The 20,205-nt window shown below is 34.1% G+C and overlaps 1 protein-coding gene across 2 annotated transcripts in view; it reads left to right on the top strand.

Moving 5' to 3' along the window:
- The first annotated feature begins 964 nt into the window (after window positions 1-964).
- The window catches only part of LOC126965261 (aquaporin-11), a 37,703-nt gene continuing 18,462 nt past the window's right edge, over window positions 965-20,205 (top strand). The window contains exons 1-3 of one of the 2 annotated variants that reach the window (XM_050808761.1): window positions 965-1,124; window positions 1,197-1,266; window positions 17,811-17,994. In XM_050808761.1, the coding sequence (XP_050664718.1) occupies window positions 1,216-1,266; window positions 17,811-17,994 (235 nt within the window). In that variant the 5' untranslated portion in view covers window positions 965-1,124; window positions 1,197-1,215. The remainder of the gene's footprint in view (window positions 1,125-1,196; window positions 1,267-17,810; window positions 17,995-20,205) is intronic. The other variant, XM_050808762.1, reaches the window with a different exon arrangement.

Here is a 20,205-nt window from a genome sequence, read left to right as displayed (position 1 = left end):
ATTCTGATATTATTTAAAATATTCGGAAAGACTTATTCAGATTAAGTTGATTTATTTTATTAAAAGTAGAAACTTCTAATATTTTCTTGATAGAATAAGCACAGTTTCAATGAGAGCAGTAGGCTTAATTCAAATCCAAAAATTTTTTTCAAAATAGGATTAAAAATCACTTATTGAACTCCAACTGCGATGATGGCGGTGACCAATGAGGCCTTGGGCAGTATGACAAAAGTCAAGAGTCCAGAATGGATTACACTTGCAAGAGATAACGATAAGTGGAAGTCATTGGAGGAGATCTTTGTCGAAGGACAAGCTGTTGTTGGAAAAACCTATTGTCAGTAACAAAATATGTATATTATAAGGCTTATGTATTTTATTTATTAAATTTCAAAAACTACGACCCAATCGAATAAATTGTAGTTAAAAAAAAATAAAAAACACGCTCTTTGTAGAAATCCGAACTAAAAATAAAAAGAATAGAAAGAAAATTTATCTTGAAATTTAAAATTTACGTCAATTCCTGCCTCGTAGACGACAGATGAAAATCATATAAATTAACAAACAATTTTATTTCGCAAATTGAAATGTGCAATAATTTTACCAAATTGTCATCGGTCCTCGATAAATCTACGAACTTTGAACGAACTCTGGCCGTTTAAAGTGGCTTAAAATCGCGCCCAATTGAGTCCGTTACAAATAAACATACATACAGGTGAAGCTAATAAAAAGCGCGTATAAAGTATGCCTCAGACCTGCGAAGAACGGACGTAAGAAACTCAAATATAATGAATCAACGGCGGGTCGTATTTTGAACAAATTTGCTTCATGAACATATTGTGGTACTTTTCATTTAATTATAGCTTGATTGTCTCCCGCGAAATGGCAGCTTAGATCATCTGGCGACCATCAGTTCTTACCAGATATAATATGTATGTAATGTCATAATTAAATAGCTGTGCACATAACATACTCCCCGGACACACAGTCTAACAGTCGCATCGTTCGGATCTAAATTAGGAACGGCCTCGACATGCGCAGGCGCAGTCCCACACGCAAATCAAAACGTAGTCGTAGCTCTTATTTACATCACCCGGATTATATCCGTGAAATCCAGTTTTAAAATGGTGAGTTTTTTTTAATATAATTGGTTAATTAATCTCGTGTCAATTTCTCTCAATTACTTCAAATCTTTGCAGTTGAAGTGAAGTGCTCAAAATGAAGTTTACTATTGACATACTCGGAGTGTTTTTGAAAATTGTAATAAGGGTGAGTTATTGGCTTGTTTTCATCGCAAAATTCATTCATTTCTGTGAGTATAGACTTACAAGTTGACGTTGTATAATAGTTTTGTATAATATTAACTACACTTCATTACATAATAACGTTTTGTACGTTTCAATCATTTTTTGTCAAACGACAAGTTAAACCAATCAAATGAATGCTACCTCAGAGCCATCTAGTGATAGAACTCGCATTTTCATGAAGCTTTTTATTTTATTTAACAAAGCCTTCGTTTCGTGAATAGCATAATTCTTTTAACGCAAATTTGATTTGTCTGATACTTAACTGAATATTAAAAGGGGTTAACTAATTATTTGAATTTAATTTATAACCTTATAAGACACTTCAAGAGAATACATAATAAAACGAGAACATAATTTGAACAATATTACTTAATTACTGAAAAGGCTTCATTATTAATATTTAAAAGAGATTAATTATTAATAATAAAACTATTTTTATACTTTTATTATTTATTTATTAATGTTAAGTTACTGTGAGTGACTTAAAATATTTTAGTATTTTAATGTTAAGTGACACGGAACAGAAAAAACTAGTGGAAGTGGTATGTGGGCGTTACCCTGTCGCCACTATTGTGTACAAATGTGTAAAAACTCGAGGCTCAAGTGAGGCCAGTCATTTGATGTCAAATGAAGCATAATTATCTTTTAAAAAAATACAAATAAGTCACTTTTGACTGTAGGAATCATAGCCGCAATAAAAATATGTCCGACGAAGGTATTTCCTAATATCGGTAATCATAATTTTCCGATTTAAATACAATTAATATTTTTTATGTGTTGTGCAAAATTTGCAATAAAAATGAACGACGTATGGTTCATTAACTTTGCGTTTAATCGATTAAAGCACGTTTTATATAAAATTCAACTAAAAAATAGAAAATAAAATAATAATTCTTCTACACCCCACGCTTTTTTTACAATAAAATATATTTTTTTTACACTATTTTCAATTTAAATATATTTTTAATTTTTTAGTTAAATTTTCTATAAAAGCGTATTTTTAAAACTATTAAGTTCTTTAACATCAATTCCTGCCTTATTGACTATAGATGAAAATTATATAAATTAACAAAAATCATATTTTGCAAATTGAATAATTTTATCAAATTAGTTTAATGTCATCGGTCCTCGATAAATCTACAAAGTTTGAACGAAATCCAGCCGTTTAAAATGGGTCAAAATTGCGCCCAAAGAAGTCGGTTACAAACATACAAACATACAGGTGAAGCTAATATAAAGCGTATAAAAATATCTTGCTACTCAACAAGTGCATGCATGTACATATTATCGATATAATTTTATCGAAATAAATTTTACCTTTATAAATTGTATTCAAGTATTGCTCTTTTCCATGCATCATGCGATAACAGTGTAAGTAAGTAAAATGTTATAATATGGTTCTGGTAATTGTGAAGAGAAGAAAAGAGACTACGATGAATTCAAATTAATAGTTTTAATTTTTCTCTTAGGTACAGCTATTATTATTAGTTATTATATTATATTATAATATAATTATAAGTTAACAAATATGTGTAAGATTCCAATTAAACTAAATAAGCGTTAATTTTTAAATAAAAATAAGCATTTTTTTATTCATATTTCAATATTTAGCATCTATTGAGGTTCCACCGATAAGGTTGAGTCGAGGTGGAGTAGAAGAAAAACCTCATAACATCATGGAGTAGAGTAAATACGTCATAAAATTGTAAAAAAAATATCAAAAACATGAATTATCATCGTTAAGTAACAAGTAACGTAGCGTGTGTTAGCGTATTGAAACCACGTAATAATAATATAGAAGAGTAATTATAGTACAGAATAATATATTACAATAGTTTAGAAGACAATAAAGAAGTGTTAATGTTCGCGACGACTGACTACTGGCAAGTAATTAACTAATAAAAAGTGATTTTTATAGTGACGGCTTACCCATAAGTTCCCGTGCATTCTAAACACTGTTATTACTTCACTGTTCACATTTACATTGAAATAAAACTTGTTCCTTTATGTGTGAATTACATGTGAATTGTTAAGTTCGACTATAGACACTGTGATAATATCAATTCCAAAAGTGTATTAACTCACTAAGTGAAGTTATCCATTGAATCTGTGTCTATCAAACGGAGGGTAACCACAAATAAGAGAACACGTCACCCGTTTGAATCAAAAATAATTCTCATTTAGACTATTAATTTCGCCAGTTTGTTAACCGCGTCTGTGGCGTATCGGTATCTAAAGTATACTTGAGATCCGCAGGTTCGTATCACACCCGTTGGTCAAGAAGTTTTTTTTTTCAGTTTTTATTTTAATTTGGACTTTATATTTGGATATTAGTTTAACTTTGGCAATAATAACTACATCAAAACCGTTAGAAAAATATGGTTGGAACTTGTGAAGCGTGTAGAGAGCACATTAGTGTTACCGTAAAACGTATAAAATGTACTCAATGCAATAACATGTTTCATTCCGAATGCGTCCGATTTACGGGGGACTCGACATCGTCTAGAACACAATGGAAGTGCCCAAACTGTGTGGCAATTGCCAGGAAAGGCGGAGACAATAGTAACACACCGATCCGCGTAGACAAATCGAGTAAAGTAGCACGCTCGACAGGCACCGACTCTGCCGATCCGACGATATCCGTATGTGACGACACAAGGGCAACTACAGCCGCCAATTCTATGTTAATTGGTCGTTTCCAAAGTGTCTTAGACGCTAAGTTGAAAACAATTAAGGATGAAATTGTTGAAGAATTGAAATCGACAGTCTTTACTGAACTAAAAAATGAAATAGTTTCTTTGTCTTCAGAGCTCTCCCAACTTCAGGTTGCACAAAATCATCTACAGTCAGAAAATGACCAGCTAAAAAGCGATTTATGCACGTTGCAAGCTCGTGTCACCTTTTCTGAGGATCAGCTTTCCGACTTGCGCTCTCAGTTTGGTAGGCAACAGCAACAGGGTAAGGTGATAACAAGATGATTACACTAAAATAAATGAAACTTTGTCCTCAATTAAGTGGGACGAAATTCTATCAGCGGATTCAATTAACGACATTACCGATATTTTTTACGCTTGCTTAAAAGAATCTATAGACAACTACATCCCAGTTAAAGTTAAGTCCAAATCTAAATTCCCTGTATGGTACTCTAAATCTCTGATTCACATAGTAAAGGAAAAGCTTAAAAAACATAGAAATTGGAAGGAAACTAACAATCCTCGCGACTATGATGAATTTGTGATACTCAGGTCAAGGCAAAAAAATATTCAAAAGAAGTGCTTTACAGATTATACAGAGCGCATGCAAGATTATATTCGTAAAGATCCTAAAGTCGTTTACTCCTACATAAAATCACTCAAAAACAATAACAATGGGTATCCTGTAAAACTCACGTTGGGACAATCTACATATTCCGATGAAATAACAGTATGCAATGGCTTTAGTAAATACTTTGAAAGCGTATTCGTAAAACCAGCAAATTCAAACGATGCGCCAAGTTTCACAAACATTACACACAACGAAACGATATGCAATATTATTATTCGAGAAGATGAAACTCTCAAATTGCTAAAGTCGTTGAATACAAATAAGGGAGCCGGTAGTGATGGCATTCCCTCAATTTTTCTACATAAATGTGCTTCTTCCTTGGCTAAGCCCCTTTCCATAATCTTTAATCTGTCCCTTAACGTTTTCTGCGCCTTCCCAGATAAATGGAAAGAAGCTTTAATAGTTCCCATTCATAAAAGTGGATCAAAAACTAAAATTGAGAACTACCGGCCAATATCAATCCTCAATGGGATAAGCAAACTATTTGAGACGGTTATCTGCAAGCGGATTACCTCAACAATTGCTAGGTCTATCCCCTTCGAACAACATGGTTTTATGAAGGATCGTTCCACCGTGACTAACTTGGCGGTATTCACCGATTACGTTTTAAAGTGCATGGATGAGAGGTATCAGGTAGATGTGATCTACGCGGACTTTGAAAAAGCATTTGACCGTGTGGATCACATAATATTACTACAGAAGTTAAATGCACTCGGAATTTGTGGGAATCTGCACAGATGGTTCACCTCATATATCACGAATCGTATGCAGGCTGTTGTGACGGGTAGTGCCAGAAGCGACTTCGTGTCAATACCATCAGGTGTGCCACAAGGCTCTATCCTTGGCCCGCTTTTGTATAATGCCTATTTATTCGATATAGGAAGTTGCTTTACTCACAGCCAACATTTAATGTTTGCAGACGACAAAAAAATCTTCCTCAAAATACGTAATATTGATGACTGTTACAAGTTGCAAACAGACCTGAATGCTTTGTCTGAATATTATAGTAATAATAGGATTGTCGTTAACGTTAAAAAATGCCACTACATAACATTGATACGTAAAGTAAAACCAATACTTTTCGATTACAAGATAAACGGCGGATCAATATCTAAAGTGAGCTCAGTTAGAGACTTGGGAGTCAAAATTCATACTAAGCTTTCTATGAACGACCAGGTTAATATCGTAGCAGATAAAGCATATAAACAGCTGGGATTCATCAAACGCGCAACTAGTAATTTCAGCAACATAGAGTGCATAAAAAGTCTGTACTTCAGTTATGTTCGCAGTGCACTTGAGTATGCAAGTAACATCTGGTCACCTTACTATATCATACACAAACAAAGGATTGAATCTATACAAAAGCAATTCCTAAAGTATCTAGCGTTCAAGCAATTTAAAAACTTTTCATGCTATGAAGAAGCTTGTAAGCACTACGAAATTGACACTTTAGAGAATCGAAGAAAGCTAAACGATATGCTGCTATTGCAAGCAATCCTAAATGGTAAAATTGATTGTCCCTCCTTATTAGCGAGTTTTTCATTGAACGTCCCATCATTTAGAACTCGTCACACGCACTTTCTGGCTGTACCAAAAGCTAACACCAATTACACACAAAACTCTGTTCTGCAACGTCTGGCTCTCACCTACAATAAAGCTTATTTTAATTTAGATATGTTTTGCTTGTCCAAAGTACAGCTAAAAAAAGAAATAAGAAATATAGATCGACTGCAATGATTATCCAAACACACACATACTTCATACACCCTCAAATACACTACACACAACCTTACATACACGCACACACACTCCTGTAACCTTATTTTGTAAAGCTTATTTTCTAAGTAGCTTATTATAGTAATTGTAAATATTTTGTTAGCTTATTCTGGCTTGTTTAAATCATAAAATGTTACTTCTTTTGTTTAATACCTATATACTGTAATCAGTTTTGGCCTTATTTTTATACTTAATAATGTAATTATATTGTATATAAATTGTGACGCTGTAGATTACATGAAAATAAATAAATAAATAAATAAATGAATTCTGGGATTGTTTGTTTATGTTTATCATTGTAGCATAGCCATCAGTGTACATCATAATATAAATCACAAATCATAAGACTAACAAGATTATTAATAGTTCCAGTACTTATAGCTTCTCTTTTTATTAATCATTCGTTACTACTTGTATTGGAAATTATTTTTTCCGCACGCGCATTAAGTATGGAAGTATGAGTATGGTTTATAAAATCTCACTCACTCTCTCACTCTTACTGGCCCCTGGGTTTATACAGAATAACGATGAATACTTATAAAGAAACTATGTATTATGCGCGTGTGTTGCTTACTATGAAAATATAATATTAATATTGTAACTTTCAAAGACTATTCGTGTACGCTGTCCTGATTATGAATTGAGCTACTTATTTCATATATATTCATACATATTTTTGATTTAAAAGAGTGACAATGAGTTTCTTGCTACTTCCTTTCATAAGCTCAACCCTTTACGAAGTAACGCTAGATTCAACAAGAAAAAATACTTTTTTTGACATTTATAAGTGTCATTTCCGTGACCTACATGCATAGTGATTTTGATTTGATTTGATTGATTTATTGTCCACCATTTTATATAAAACTATACCTACCCAAGAAAAAATATCGGCCAATTATGATTTTAGCTTACGACGTACTTTATCGGTAAAATACTAAAATGAACCCTGATTACATCATTTCTTGTTTTCACTAAATTATCGATATGTTTATTCATTTTCGTACAACACTAGGTATTTTGACAGAAGTCAAATCTATGATTACAGAGTTCGTATTACTTCAAGTTTTTATATATTACTAGCTGACCCAGCAAACGTTGTATTGCCGATATTAAAATCGCGATACAAAAGTAACTGTTGATCGTGGATGGGTGAAAATTTGAAGTTATGTGTATTTTTTAATGCCACATTATAAAAAAATAAAAACAAAAAATTACATCCAAAAATTAAAAAAAAAAAAAATTAAGGGTGAACAACCCTTATTACTTAGGGGTATGAAAAATAGATGTTGGCCGATTCTCAGACCTACTCAATATGCTCACAAAATTTCATGAGAATCGGTCAAGCCGTTTCGGAGGAGTACGGGAACGAACATTGTGACACGAGAATTTTATATATAAGATTTAGAGATGGTAGATTTGAGTATATCTGTTTAATTTTAACTAGATACCAAATAAAGGGTTCTTGACAGACAGACATACAGACGGACGGACATGAAAGTGATCATACAAAGAGTCCGTTTTTTACTCAAAACAGCAGATTATTTAAAAAAACGACTTAGCGATGAAATGTCTTGAAAATGTCTATTTGTAAACATTTTGCATATTCTTGGTTTATTCTCGGGTGTAACTTTATTCCAAGATTTTTGTAAGGCCGATATCCTTTTCTTTTACGGTCCTTAATCTATTCCGCGCATTTATTTACATAATATTTAACAGGACTATTCACTTCCAGTACCTTCTTCTGATCTGTGTTATGATATTCTGACAGAAACATTGCTAGAAATAAATATGGCAAAACAAGTTTAAAACAACATTTCATCTTGTAGAACTTATGTACTACAAACACTACTTCAAACATAATTTATTCTCGCAGCGATGTTCACGAAATTCAATTAGTGTGTCGAATGTGAGAAGTTACTTTGTTAGTTTTAAAATAGGCAAGTGGAGTTTCAGTTTGAGCTGTTATAAGTTGAAGGAGATCCTAGGTACTATATGTTTTTTTTATGTAAGGATATGAAATTTTTATGGAAGAGCAAACAAACGAGCGTACGAAGATAGTTTCTTGAAAGCCGCACTGCGGAGCCGTACAATGGGACCAGTGGGAGGCTCCTTTGCACAGGATGCCGGCTAGATTATGGGTACCACAACGGCGCTTAGTTCTGCAGTGAAGCAGTAATGTGTAAACATTTCTGTGTTTCGGTCTGAAGGCTCCGTAGCTAGTGAAGTTACTGGGCAAATGAGACTTAACATCTTATGTCTCAAGGTGACGAGCGCACTAATAGTACCGCTCAGAATTATTGGGTTTTTCAAGAATCCTGAGCGGTACTAAATTGTAATGGGCAGGGAGTATCAATTTCCATCAGCTAAACGTTCTGCTCTCTCGTCCCTTATTGTTATAATAAAAAGTCAGTTGAGGTTAAGTGATCACCGCCGCCCACATTCTCTTGCATCACCAGAGGAATTACAGGAGCGTTGACGGTCTTTTAGAAAGGTGCACGTGCTTTTTGTGAAGGTATCCCTGTCTTATTGTCCTGGAAATACTGCATATGGAAGCTCATACCACAGCTTGGTTGTACGTGGAAGATAGTTTATTGAAAGCCACACAATTAGTGGCGTGGCCCCGTAAAAAAAATTGTTTGGGGGCCCTTATGAAGAGTAAAGATTTCTCACAAAAGAAAAAAAATGTTCGCATTAAATTAACTTTAATTATCTATTTGTCACTTTTTCCAATTTTTTTTTCAAACAATTCAAATTAAATTTACACTCTTCTTGCCTTTTTTCGGCAAACTCATGTATTAAATCATTTATAGCTGATGATGACTCATTTTTATAGCGTTTTAGACTTATGTCATTTCTGAAAAAAAAAATTTGGGAAGTTTTTATTAATTTTGCTTACGCACGTCGGGGGCCTCCGTGGCCCGGGGCCCTGTATAAATGAACCGGCGCGGGTGATAGCTGCGCCCCTACGCATATTGGAATAATTGAGAAATAAAAGTAAATTCTTAAAAATTATTATTAAATAGTATTTACAAACGGGAGACGTGGATGAACTAAGAGATGCGACTTTAGGTATACAGCTAGAGAACAAATAATTCATAATAAAAAAGTATTTTATACGCAAAATCGTGGATTACTTTTAGTAGTAGATAATATTTGTTTTTTTTAATATTGAATCAGTTTTGTAACATCTCATAAAGATAATGTTGTGATTCTTTAGCACGATTTTTAGTATTCTAAGAATAACTACTTGTTTCAGTGACAATAATAGTTGTCATGTTTATTTTCATGTTTGTTTATCTTTCATAACCTAACAATTAGATTAAGGATTGGTCTCCGCTGCGCTCCAACTCGATACCGTACTACCTTAGAACAATAGCTTATATATTGTACTGTGTATTGGCTATTTGTAAAGATGCTAGTGTGCATGGCATCTTGACACTCAATGGCATCTTTGAAATTTTGTAACGCTTCGTGTTATTTTACATTAAAATTAATAAAATTTATTAGCAAATAAACCCGGCATTTTAGTTTCAATTATTAGCAAAGTTTAACAGAAGTTGTGGCACGTCAGCGTCACACATTGTTCGAGACTGGCTCGAGGACGCTCACTTTGGCGTAGTATTAGTTGTCGCTTTGCGACTTAGCCTGCGGTATCTAGTTGGAGCACAGCGGAAACCAATCCTTAATCTACACCTAACATGAAAACAGTTTAGGTGTCAGATTTATTCTGAAAGACATGAGTTAGAATCTTTATAATTAACGTTGTTGACACCTGATTTCACTTTCATTTATCGTCGACCGTATTACTTCTAGCATAAGGCATTTTATTATATCGATCCAAACACTTCGTCACTTACTATGTCAATTATTCATGTTACTGTCAAACACAACCTTCATTCTAATTATTGAATACGACACTTTCACTACACAAAGAAAAAAACCACTTAGTCCTGTTAACACAGACTAAATATAAATCTTTGAGACGATATCCAAATATTACTTTTGATCACCGCGAACAAAAAACGTATCACGAATTGTTAAAACTAGACATTTTTGAAACTCTTGAAAGCATTATTTTATCATACTCCAGAATAGAATGATAAAAATAAAACTGAGAAATGCAGAGCAATATCGACACACGTCTACAAAAACATACCTAAATATACATTATATAAAAATACCTACTTTTGTAACTATTATTAATTATTAAACAAAAAAAAATACACCGTACAGTATCTAGTATGACAAAAAAAACTGCGTTAAAAAAATTTGACTTCAAAAACAAAAAACTACAATCAACTTTGTTAAAAATTTAATTTTATGTTCCTACACATCTTATGCAAACCTTTACCTTTAATATTAATAAAATACTATTAAATCGAAGTAAACTATAATGAAATCATCCACGTAAACAGAAATTTCATAAAAAATGTTCATAAAATGAAAACTATTGGGCCAAGCTGTGTACAATATATCTATGGGACCAATTGGCATCTATTCCGCATCGAACTAAAGAAGAATTACTTTAATCGGATCATAAAATTCAGCATAATCGGTGTACATACATAAAAAATACCGATCGAATTGAGAACCTCCTACTCCTTTTTGAAGTCGGTCAAAATACACTGTGATGTAGTTACATAATTGCAACCCGTTATGCCTGTGGTACTAAATTTAATTATTTTAAGAGGCTTATGTACCTGGACAACGAAAGCTTTATAAAATATGCAAATTGTAGAACCTAAAATATTTATAAACTTTTATCCTATAAGATTAATCTTAAAATATAATAGCGAAGTTTATTTAAATTCATAAATTTATTCATAACTAGTTGACCCGACAGACGCTGTTCTGTTAAAAGAAAAAAAATATTATGTAAGTATTTGGAGATGATGTAGACAAAAGCCAAAAAAAATATTTAAATAGATATAGTATGTTATCCTTAAGAGATAGATATAATATGCCCTTGCCATTTCTGTAGACATTTCTGTAGACCTGTACCTATAAGAATACAAAATAATGTATGCGTTTTCGTTGAAAGCTCCCAGACGGCTTATGTCTTCCGATATCTCCAACAAATGTAGGCAAAACCTTGACAAAGTGTATATTAAAACCTTCCTTGAGAACCACGGTATGTATTGGTTAAATCAGCATGAAAATCGGTGCAGTAGTTTTTGAGTTTATCGCGAACAGACAGACAGACAGTCGCGATGGAGGACTTTGTTTTATAATATGTGTAGTTTTCTTTTTTACAAATGTCGTAAGCAACATCGATTAAACAACGATAATATTGTATTTAAAAAGTATACAAGTTCTTTAGTAAGGAATCTGTCATAAAAGAAAAGCAATGAAATTAACTTTGCTGATGTTTGAAGTAACAATGTGATGGGTCAGCACCGCATCAAAGATTTTATGAGCTGTAAGTTGTGGTTCCACTGAATCTTTAGTATCTCCTCATAACTTTAGTAATCGGGTTGGATTTGATAGATTGATATAAATGTAAATATTAACGGCCTTACAAATAAATTTGCTACAAATGAATACCTGAGTACACAAATAAAATTTGAAAAACAAAATTTTATGAACGATGCGGGATTCGAACCCACGACCTCCGGCGTTCCGTGCCGGTGCTCTAACCAACTGAGCTAACCGTTCGAATACCGCCTCGTTATAAAATTCTGTTTGCTTTGTTCAACTCTCAAGTTTGTGGCTTCATCTACAGGATCTACTTTACAGTTGATAACCTACTCAACCCCAATATTTGAATATTAGGAAATCGATTTGAGATGTCGCTCTTGTAAATCTAAGCAATGTGTTATGTTTTTATAGTGATAACCCTCACTTCTAGGATAAATACACAAATAAAATTTGAAAAACAACATTTTATGAACGATGCGGGATTCGAACCCACGACATCCGGCGTTCCGTGCTGGTGGTCTAACCAACTGAGCAAACCGTTCGAGTACCACCTCGTTATAAAATTCTTTTTGTTTGCTTTGTTCAACTTTCAGGTTGTGGCTTCATAATACCTGAGCATAACCCAAGAATATATAAAATGTTTACAAAAACACATTTTGCTTATGATTGGTTTATTCGGACGTATAACGTTTCCCACGTTTACTTGGATGACTGCTTAACATACGGAGAACTTCATTATTATTCTTGTATTGACAGTGTTGTCAGCGATATAGACATTTTGCATATTCTTGGTTTATTTTCAGATTAAACTTAATAGCAAGTTTATTTGTTAGGCCGTTAATCTTTTGAACCAGTTTTTGTGCTTGGTTTACCCAATGGAATCTGCCCACTAGACCGTCTCTACCATAAGCGCGCTTGGATCGTGTTAGATAAAAATATTCTTTGTATTAAAAACCTTACTTACTGTAATTATTAAGGTTGTTTGCCACGCGTGTGTGTCCGCTTGGGTTGTTTTGTTCTAGACGAAGCTGTACCGCTCACAGTCACGCGTAGCGAGTGGTACCTAACTAAGGTACCTAACCTTACTTTTGGCTTGGCACTGACTTCAAAGCTAGCAATATGTAGCACATACAAATAATAAAGTAAAGATTAAATAAATAAAGTAAAAATTTGCATAAGAGGTGTAATTAAATTTTTATGGGACCAAATGGCATTTATTCCGCATTGAGCTAAAGAAGAATTACGTTAATCGGATCATATACCTCAGAGTAATCGGTGTACATACATAAAAAAATACCGATCGGATTGAGAACCTCCTGCTTTTTGAAGTAGGTTAATAATAGAAACGATATAAATTTTATATATTGCAATAATTTAGGTACAGGAAATAATTTTCACTCGCTCAACAAAAGTATTCACTCTTCAGCCTGATGCGTCTGCAAAACACATGTGATCCCTACGGATATGACGGATGTAAGATAACTGAACAAACGTTATGCATAAGTACACCTTGTAGTTAGTTACAAATATAGTAATTTTTTTTTTATGAAAATATGGGACGAGACGAGTAGGACGTTCAGCTGATGGTAATTGATACGACATGCCCATTACAATGCAATAATGCCGCTCAGGATTCTTGATAAAACCCAAAAATTCTGAGCGGCACTACAATTGCGCTAGTCACCTTGAGACATAAGATGTTAAGTCTCATTTGCCCAGAAATTTCACTAGCTACGGTTCCATTCAGACCGAAACACAGTAATATTTACACATTACTGCTTCACGGCAGAAATAGGCGCCGTTGTGGTACCCATAATCTAGCCGGCTTCCTGTGCAAAGAAGTCTCACACTGGTCCCATTGTACGGCTCCACAGTGCGGCTTTCAAGGCACTATCTTAGTACGCTCGTTTGTTTGCTCTTCCATAAAAAAAAAAAACATATAATTAGCATCTCCTTCAACTTATACAGCTCCAACTCCCTCTGGTAAACTAATTTAATGGAATCTCTCATAAAAGAATAGTAATGAAAGCAACAACAACAACATTTCACAACAAAAAACAGCATTTAAAATCAACTTTTCAATCTTACAACCACTAAAAGTCACAATATACTCATTCGCAACAAACTTGATAAAAAATCCCATAAACGCATGTGTGTGAAATATTTGAAAGTGTACAATTCAGTTTCCAAAGTAAGAACCAAGTCGTGGAGTGGGCACTTCAACAAAGCTAACTTCGCCCCGAACTCGGTAATCAAGAGACACTTTGTTAAGTATTCTCAGCTAAGTAATTCAATTTGCTTCTTTGTCTTTACTACTTGGTCTTCAATTCGGTTATTTGCTCGCTTTACGACTTCACTTACAGTTTCTGCTTCAATGAATAAATTATTTTCTTTCATTGCTATTGGCTGATATCAGTTTTGGTGGCATTGTTATGGAACACACATTACCTTGCAAGACCAGAGGGATCACAGGAGGATTTCCGGCCTTTAAAAAAAGTGTACGTGAAGCATGGGCGTGCATTGGTTTTCTAGGAAGGTAGGCACTGTAGATCTAACTAGTCGTAGTTGAGCTTTGGAATATGCAAAGATTGCTTACCGTAGGTATTAAGTATCTAGCGTAATCAAAAATTTTATAAGTAGGTGTTCAATAGAAGTTTTAACTTTAAAGACATTTAACTAAATCAACTTTAACACTAGTGCTATATTAACAACGAGGCACGCACTGCCTAATTGCCTATATAATATGCACGCCCCTGACGTGAAGGTATACCGTCGTATCTTCCTAGAAAAACCGTACAAGGAAGCTTATTCCACAGCTTGGTTGTACGTGGAAGAAAGGTCCTTGAAAACCACTCCGTAGAGAAATGCCATATATCCAGATATCCTAATTTGTGGCATGTCGTGCGAAAGTAGAATTTGGCGGCAGATCAGACAGCTCATATCAAACAGTTCTTCGGAACACTCCCCGTGATAAATGTGGCAGAAGATGCACACAATTAAGCGACGCGACGTCTCAACTCAACGCCAATAATTGATATAGCCCGTTTACAGACTCCCCTACAATTATGGATTGAAATATTATCTGTGTATATAGCAACCGGCCCATAATTCGATTCCAGCTGGGGTTTATATATATTTAATGCATAATTATTTTTTTCACAATTGCAATATAAAGTTAAACATTATACAAGTATTTTCTGGAAGTCGGAATCTACTGAATAAATTCTCATTAGTTTTCAAAATTGTAAAATGTAAAGTTATAAGTACAGATTACATATTTGGTCTAAGGCTGAGATCTATAGAGCGTACTTAGACTTTGCTCAGAGTTTACTTACGTAAAACTTTGCTGAAGTTATGCTGAGCACAAGCTAAGACATCGCAATACAAAATTCAGGTTCGCGTTTTATCGCAATTAACTAAACAATTTATTATTATTTTTTATGTGATAACCCTCACTTCTGGGATTAAAACACAAATAAAATTTGAAAACAAAATTTTATGAACGATGCGGGACTCGAACCCACGACCTCTCACGTTCCGTGCGAGTGCTCTTCCAACAGAGCTAACCGTTCGAGTGACGTATCGTCATAAAATCTTGGATGCTTTGTGCAACTCTCAGATTGTGGCTTCATCTACAGGATCTACTTTACAGTTGACCTGCTCAACCCCAATATTTGCATATTATGAAATTGACTTGAGTTGTCGCTCTTGTAAATCTAAACAATTTGTTGTTTTTAAAGTGATAACCCTCACTTCTGGGATCAATACACAAATAAAATGCAAGCCAACGAGAGAGGGTTCGTCTCCGGCATCGTTCATAAAATTTTGTTTTCAAACTTTATTTGTGCACTTAACAAGGTTTACATAAGTAAAGTCTGCGTAAAGTTTAAGTACGCTCTTTAGATCTCAGCTAAGTTTTGCAATCATGACCCCATAATTTGTTCCCACAATAGACAATTATGCCGAGCAGTATTACTGCTTGAACAATACTTACAATCTGGCTTAGTGTCAAAAGTCCGTCCGTAAACGGAGCTGGTGAAAAGTATATTATAAGTTAAAAAAGGTTTCATTTAACACACCTCTAATGCAAATCTTATAACTTTAATGTTAATAAAGTACTGTTATTTGTATCTGCTACCTATTGATAGGGTATGAGTCGCTGCTTGCCCGCTTGGGTTATTTGGTTCTAGACGTAGCTATCCCGCTCAAAGTTACGCGTGGGGAGTGTAGGTACCTGCCATTACATTTGGCCTGGCACCGACTTCAAACCTATCAATACCAATTAGTATTTTTTATGTACATACATTAAAAAAAATACCAATCGATTTGAGAACCTCCTCGTTTTCAAAGTCGATTAAAAAATGGAACCGTCATAGAATCAATTTGTTATCCGTCTGTCTGTCAAGACCCTTTATTAAAACGATATATTCAGGTCTAGGCTCTTGAAGCTGTGAAATTTCTAAATTAACATAAAAAAAGCAGCCTCGTATGCCGCAAAAACACGTATATTCCGACACTCTCAAGGGAATCAAATTTTATAGAGTACTTTCCATTGACCTGCACATTGACTTGAACAATGGAATTTGGCAAGTAATACCGTCTTATACTGCAAGTAACTATAGTTAAAATTCTGAAAACTAAACACTCACACTTGTCCGGTTTATAGCATTGCTAAAGCTTTATACTTCATCGCTTGTGTCATCATAACGTCACCATTGAATAACATTATCAATATTTTTTAGGTTTGAAAAGAGGTGGTACCCGGAGTGTATAGTATATTAGATACACTAAACGGCCACAATAGCTCTTGATCTTGCTGGAACGTGAAGCCCCCTCCCACTTCTCTTTACCCCCCTCGCGCTCGTTCTGTTGCATCCGTACCGTTTTACAGTTTTATTATCGTTAGGTACATGTCGCGATATTTTCATACTAGCACTGCATTGTTTTTCAACTAGTCATTGTTACGATTTGACTTTTGTTGTTAATGATTCTGTAGTTTCTGTTTTTCTATTTCGCTATAATTATTCTGTCCGAAAAAATAAATACTTTTTGTACTTAGCCCAGATTATTTCATTGGTTTTTTAACTATCATATTGATAATCATCAGAGAATAGTACAAAAAAATCGTTGTTTATTTATTAATAACTAGCTGACCCAGCAAACGTTGTATTGCCATATAATAATTGCCGGAACATAGTGGAATGCAGGTCCTTCCAGAATTACATGAGCACTACGTCTGCGGAATCGCTCAATTTCAATATGTCGTGCTCGATATCGTTGTTTGTTGTGCACGAAGAGAATTTAACCACTACGTAGCGATAATAGTCACTCACAAAAACAGAAGGATGCACCCAATATTGGTTTTTCTAAGGTATAGAGGAAGGTATATTGGTTGTCAAATGTCAAATTTTATGGTTAGGTTCAGAATTATTATTTGTGACAAAACTTTTATCAATCTACATAAAAATAATCTGTTAGATAGTTAACAACTGTCGTTAATCTACCATCTATAGTTTGCTCAAATAAAGTATATTGTTTTACCTTCTGAGAAAGATATAAAATTTCTAATAAATTATTCATTTTAAACTATACTTTCAATTTGAATTCTGAACGACCGCGACGGGGGACACAACAAAGGAAAAATAAAATTGTCTTTTTTATTTAATTCCGAGTTTTTTCATTTTTATTCTCCCTTTAACAGTCCAGAGAAGGTTTAAAACCTTCTCTGGACTTCCACAAATAATTCAAGACCAAAATTAGCCAAATCGGTCCAGCCGTTCTCGAGTTTTAGCGAGACTAACGAACAGCAATTCATTTTTATATATAAAGATATTGATATCCTAGTGATGCTTGATTTGCACACCGTATGAGCGACGCTGTGACGTCATCGACGTCAAGTCCAGAGATAACATAATATGATTTACTCTTCGTGTCACTTCATATCACAAAAAATCTAACGCGTTGATTGAATTTGAATCATATTTCCAGATAAACAAGTCCCAATTTGCACCGCTGGTGGTGTCAACATTGTTCATCCTACTGACGTCACTGCTGGCCCACTGCGCGAGAAGACTGGTGCAGAACTTAGTCAAGGAACCATTTGTACGACTGCTGTTTGAAGAGGCAATCGCTGCGGCCGAGCTATGTGGATGCTGCTTTGAACTGATCGTTGGTAAGCTTGCAGGAAGAACTGTTTTAAATTGAGAAAGCTTAATAAGATATTAAATGGTTGACATTAATGAGGGTACAGTTTGTACCTATATATATATGTATAAATTTAAATTTAATTAGAAATGAATAACATAGCTATATTTTATTTTCATACTAGCTGACCCAGCAAACGTTGTATTGCCGATATCAAAATCGCGATACAAAAATAACTGTTGATCATAGATGGGTGAAAATTTGAAGTTGTATGTATTTTTTAATGCTGACTCATAATCAAACAAATTTAAAAAAAAAATGTGGACCACCCTTAACATTTAGGGGGATGAAAAATAGATTTTGTCCGATTCTCAGACCTACCCAATATGCACTCAAAATTTCATGAGAATCGGTCAAGCCGTTTCGGAGGAGTTCGGTCCCGCACACCGTGACACGAGAATTTAATATATTAGATTTTTTTACATTTTCTGATGACGCATATATTATTATTTGGTAATTATTTGACGTGAAAAAGTGTAATTTAAAATACCTACTTTCAATAAACTGTTTTGATTGATTGATTGATATGAAATGTATTTTACTTATATCATTTATACGTCTTGATAGACAGTGAAAACGTCGAAAAAAAATTGGGGTTAACAGTTAACCTCTATTATGAGCAATGTACGCACACAAACACAAAGTGGCATACAAATCGCGAGTGTAAGACGTAGCTTGTCACGTACAGTACTAGTGGGAGGCTCCTTTGAACAGGATGCCGGATTGCGGATCTGTGGATGGAACAGAATAATATAAAAATCGTGATTAAAAAACAGGGGTTGATCGTAGAATTGTGAAAATTGAGGTTGTGTGTATTTTGCAATGGTGAATCATAATAAAATAAAAAAAATTGTATTAGGGGTGGGGTCACCCTTATCATTAAGGGGAATGAAAAATAGATGTTGGCTGATTCTCAGACCTACCCGATAATACACAAAAAAAAATCAAGTTTGGTAACAAATATCGGGACACGAGAATTTAATATATAAGACTTAAATTTAAAAACTATTATTTAATGTTAATATATAAATTACATATTTGCTAATAGAATTGACGTAAGACAAATTGTTCAAACCGTGCCATTTTTCTTACTTAGATAATTTTTAATACCCGTCGGTATAAAAAATATTAAATCTTTAATAAGTATAAAATGAAGTTTCTTCCGCTGTCTGTTCCGCTTAGATCTTTTAAACTGTTCAACCGATTTTAATGCAGTTTTCAGCATAGATAGAGTGATTCAACACGAAGTTTTATATGTATACTAGCTGACCTGTCAAACGTTGTTTTGCCATATAAAATATATATGTAAACCTTCCTTGAGCTTTAACGAATCTGTTACAAAAGATTTCATTGAGATCGGTCGAATAGGTTAGGAGTTATTAGGGAACATACAAACATGCATTCTCTTTTATATATATAGATATATTATTCGGCTTTTCGTTTAGAAGTTATCGTCATAGCTACGTAAATACGTTATAATTACTGTAATTATGAAAGTTTTTTGATATATTTAAATGTTACAGAATAATCGCGTTGTCACATTTGACGATTACATCCTGTATATAGAAAGATTGTGAAAGATGTGATAATCTTAGATATCCGCTCCACTCAAACTAGATACCGCAGGCGTAGTTGCAAAGTACGGCAACTAATACTACGCCCAAGTGGGCGTTCTCGAGCCAGTCTTGATCAGTGTATGACGCTGACGTGCCACAATATGTTCTGTTAAACTTTGCTAATAATTGAGACTAAAATGCCGGGTTACGTAATAAAACATCAGTAATTATTTTGTATTTTATTAATTTCAACAAAGAACGTCATTGAATTTCAAAAAATAATCAATGAAAAAAATTTTTTAAAAAATGCCATTGAGTGTCTAGATTCCACGTACACATCTAATAGTTGCCGTAATAAAAAAGCTATTGTTCTTAGGTGGTGCGGTATCTAGTTGGAACGCAGCGGAGACCATTCCTTAAGGCGACACTAAATGCCAACGACCTTGAGCGATATGAGTTCACGGCTGCCGGCCCGCCATCTATGTAACAAAGCCCATATTTACAAAATACTTGCGTGGAAAACAGTTTATATGCTTACAATCCTCGTTATTCACTACTAATCTGACTAAATTAACCTACACAAAAAAGTACAAGCTATAAGAATAACTTTTCTGAGAGAAGTA

Source organism: Leptidea sinapis, chromosome 7 (genome assembly GCF_905404315.1).
Source record: "Leptidea sinapis chromosome 7, ilLepSina1.1, whole genome shotgun sequence".
Lineage (NCBI taxonomy): Eukaryota > Metazoa > Arthropoda > Insecta > Lepidoptera > Pieridae > Leptidea > Leptidea sinapis.
This window is presented reverse-complemented; position numbering and strand designations above follow the sequence as displayed.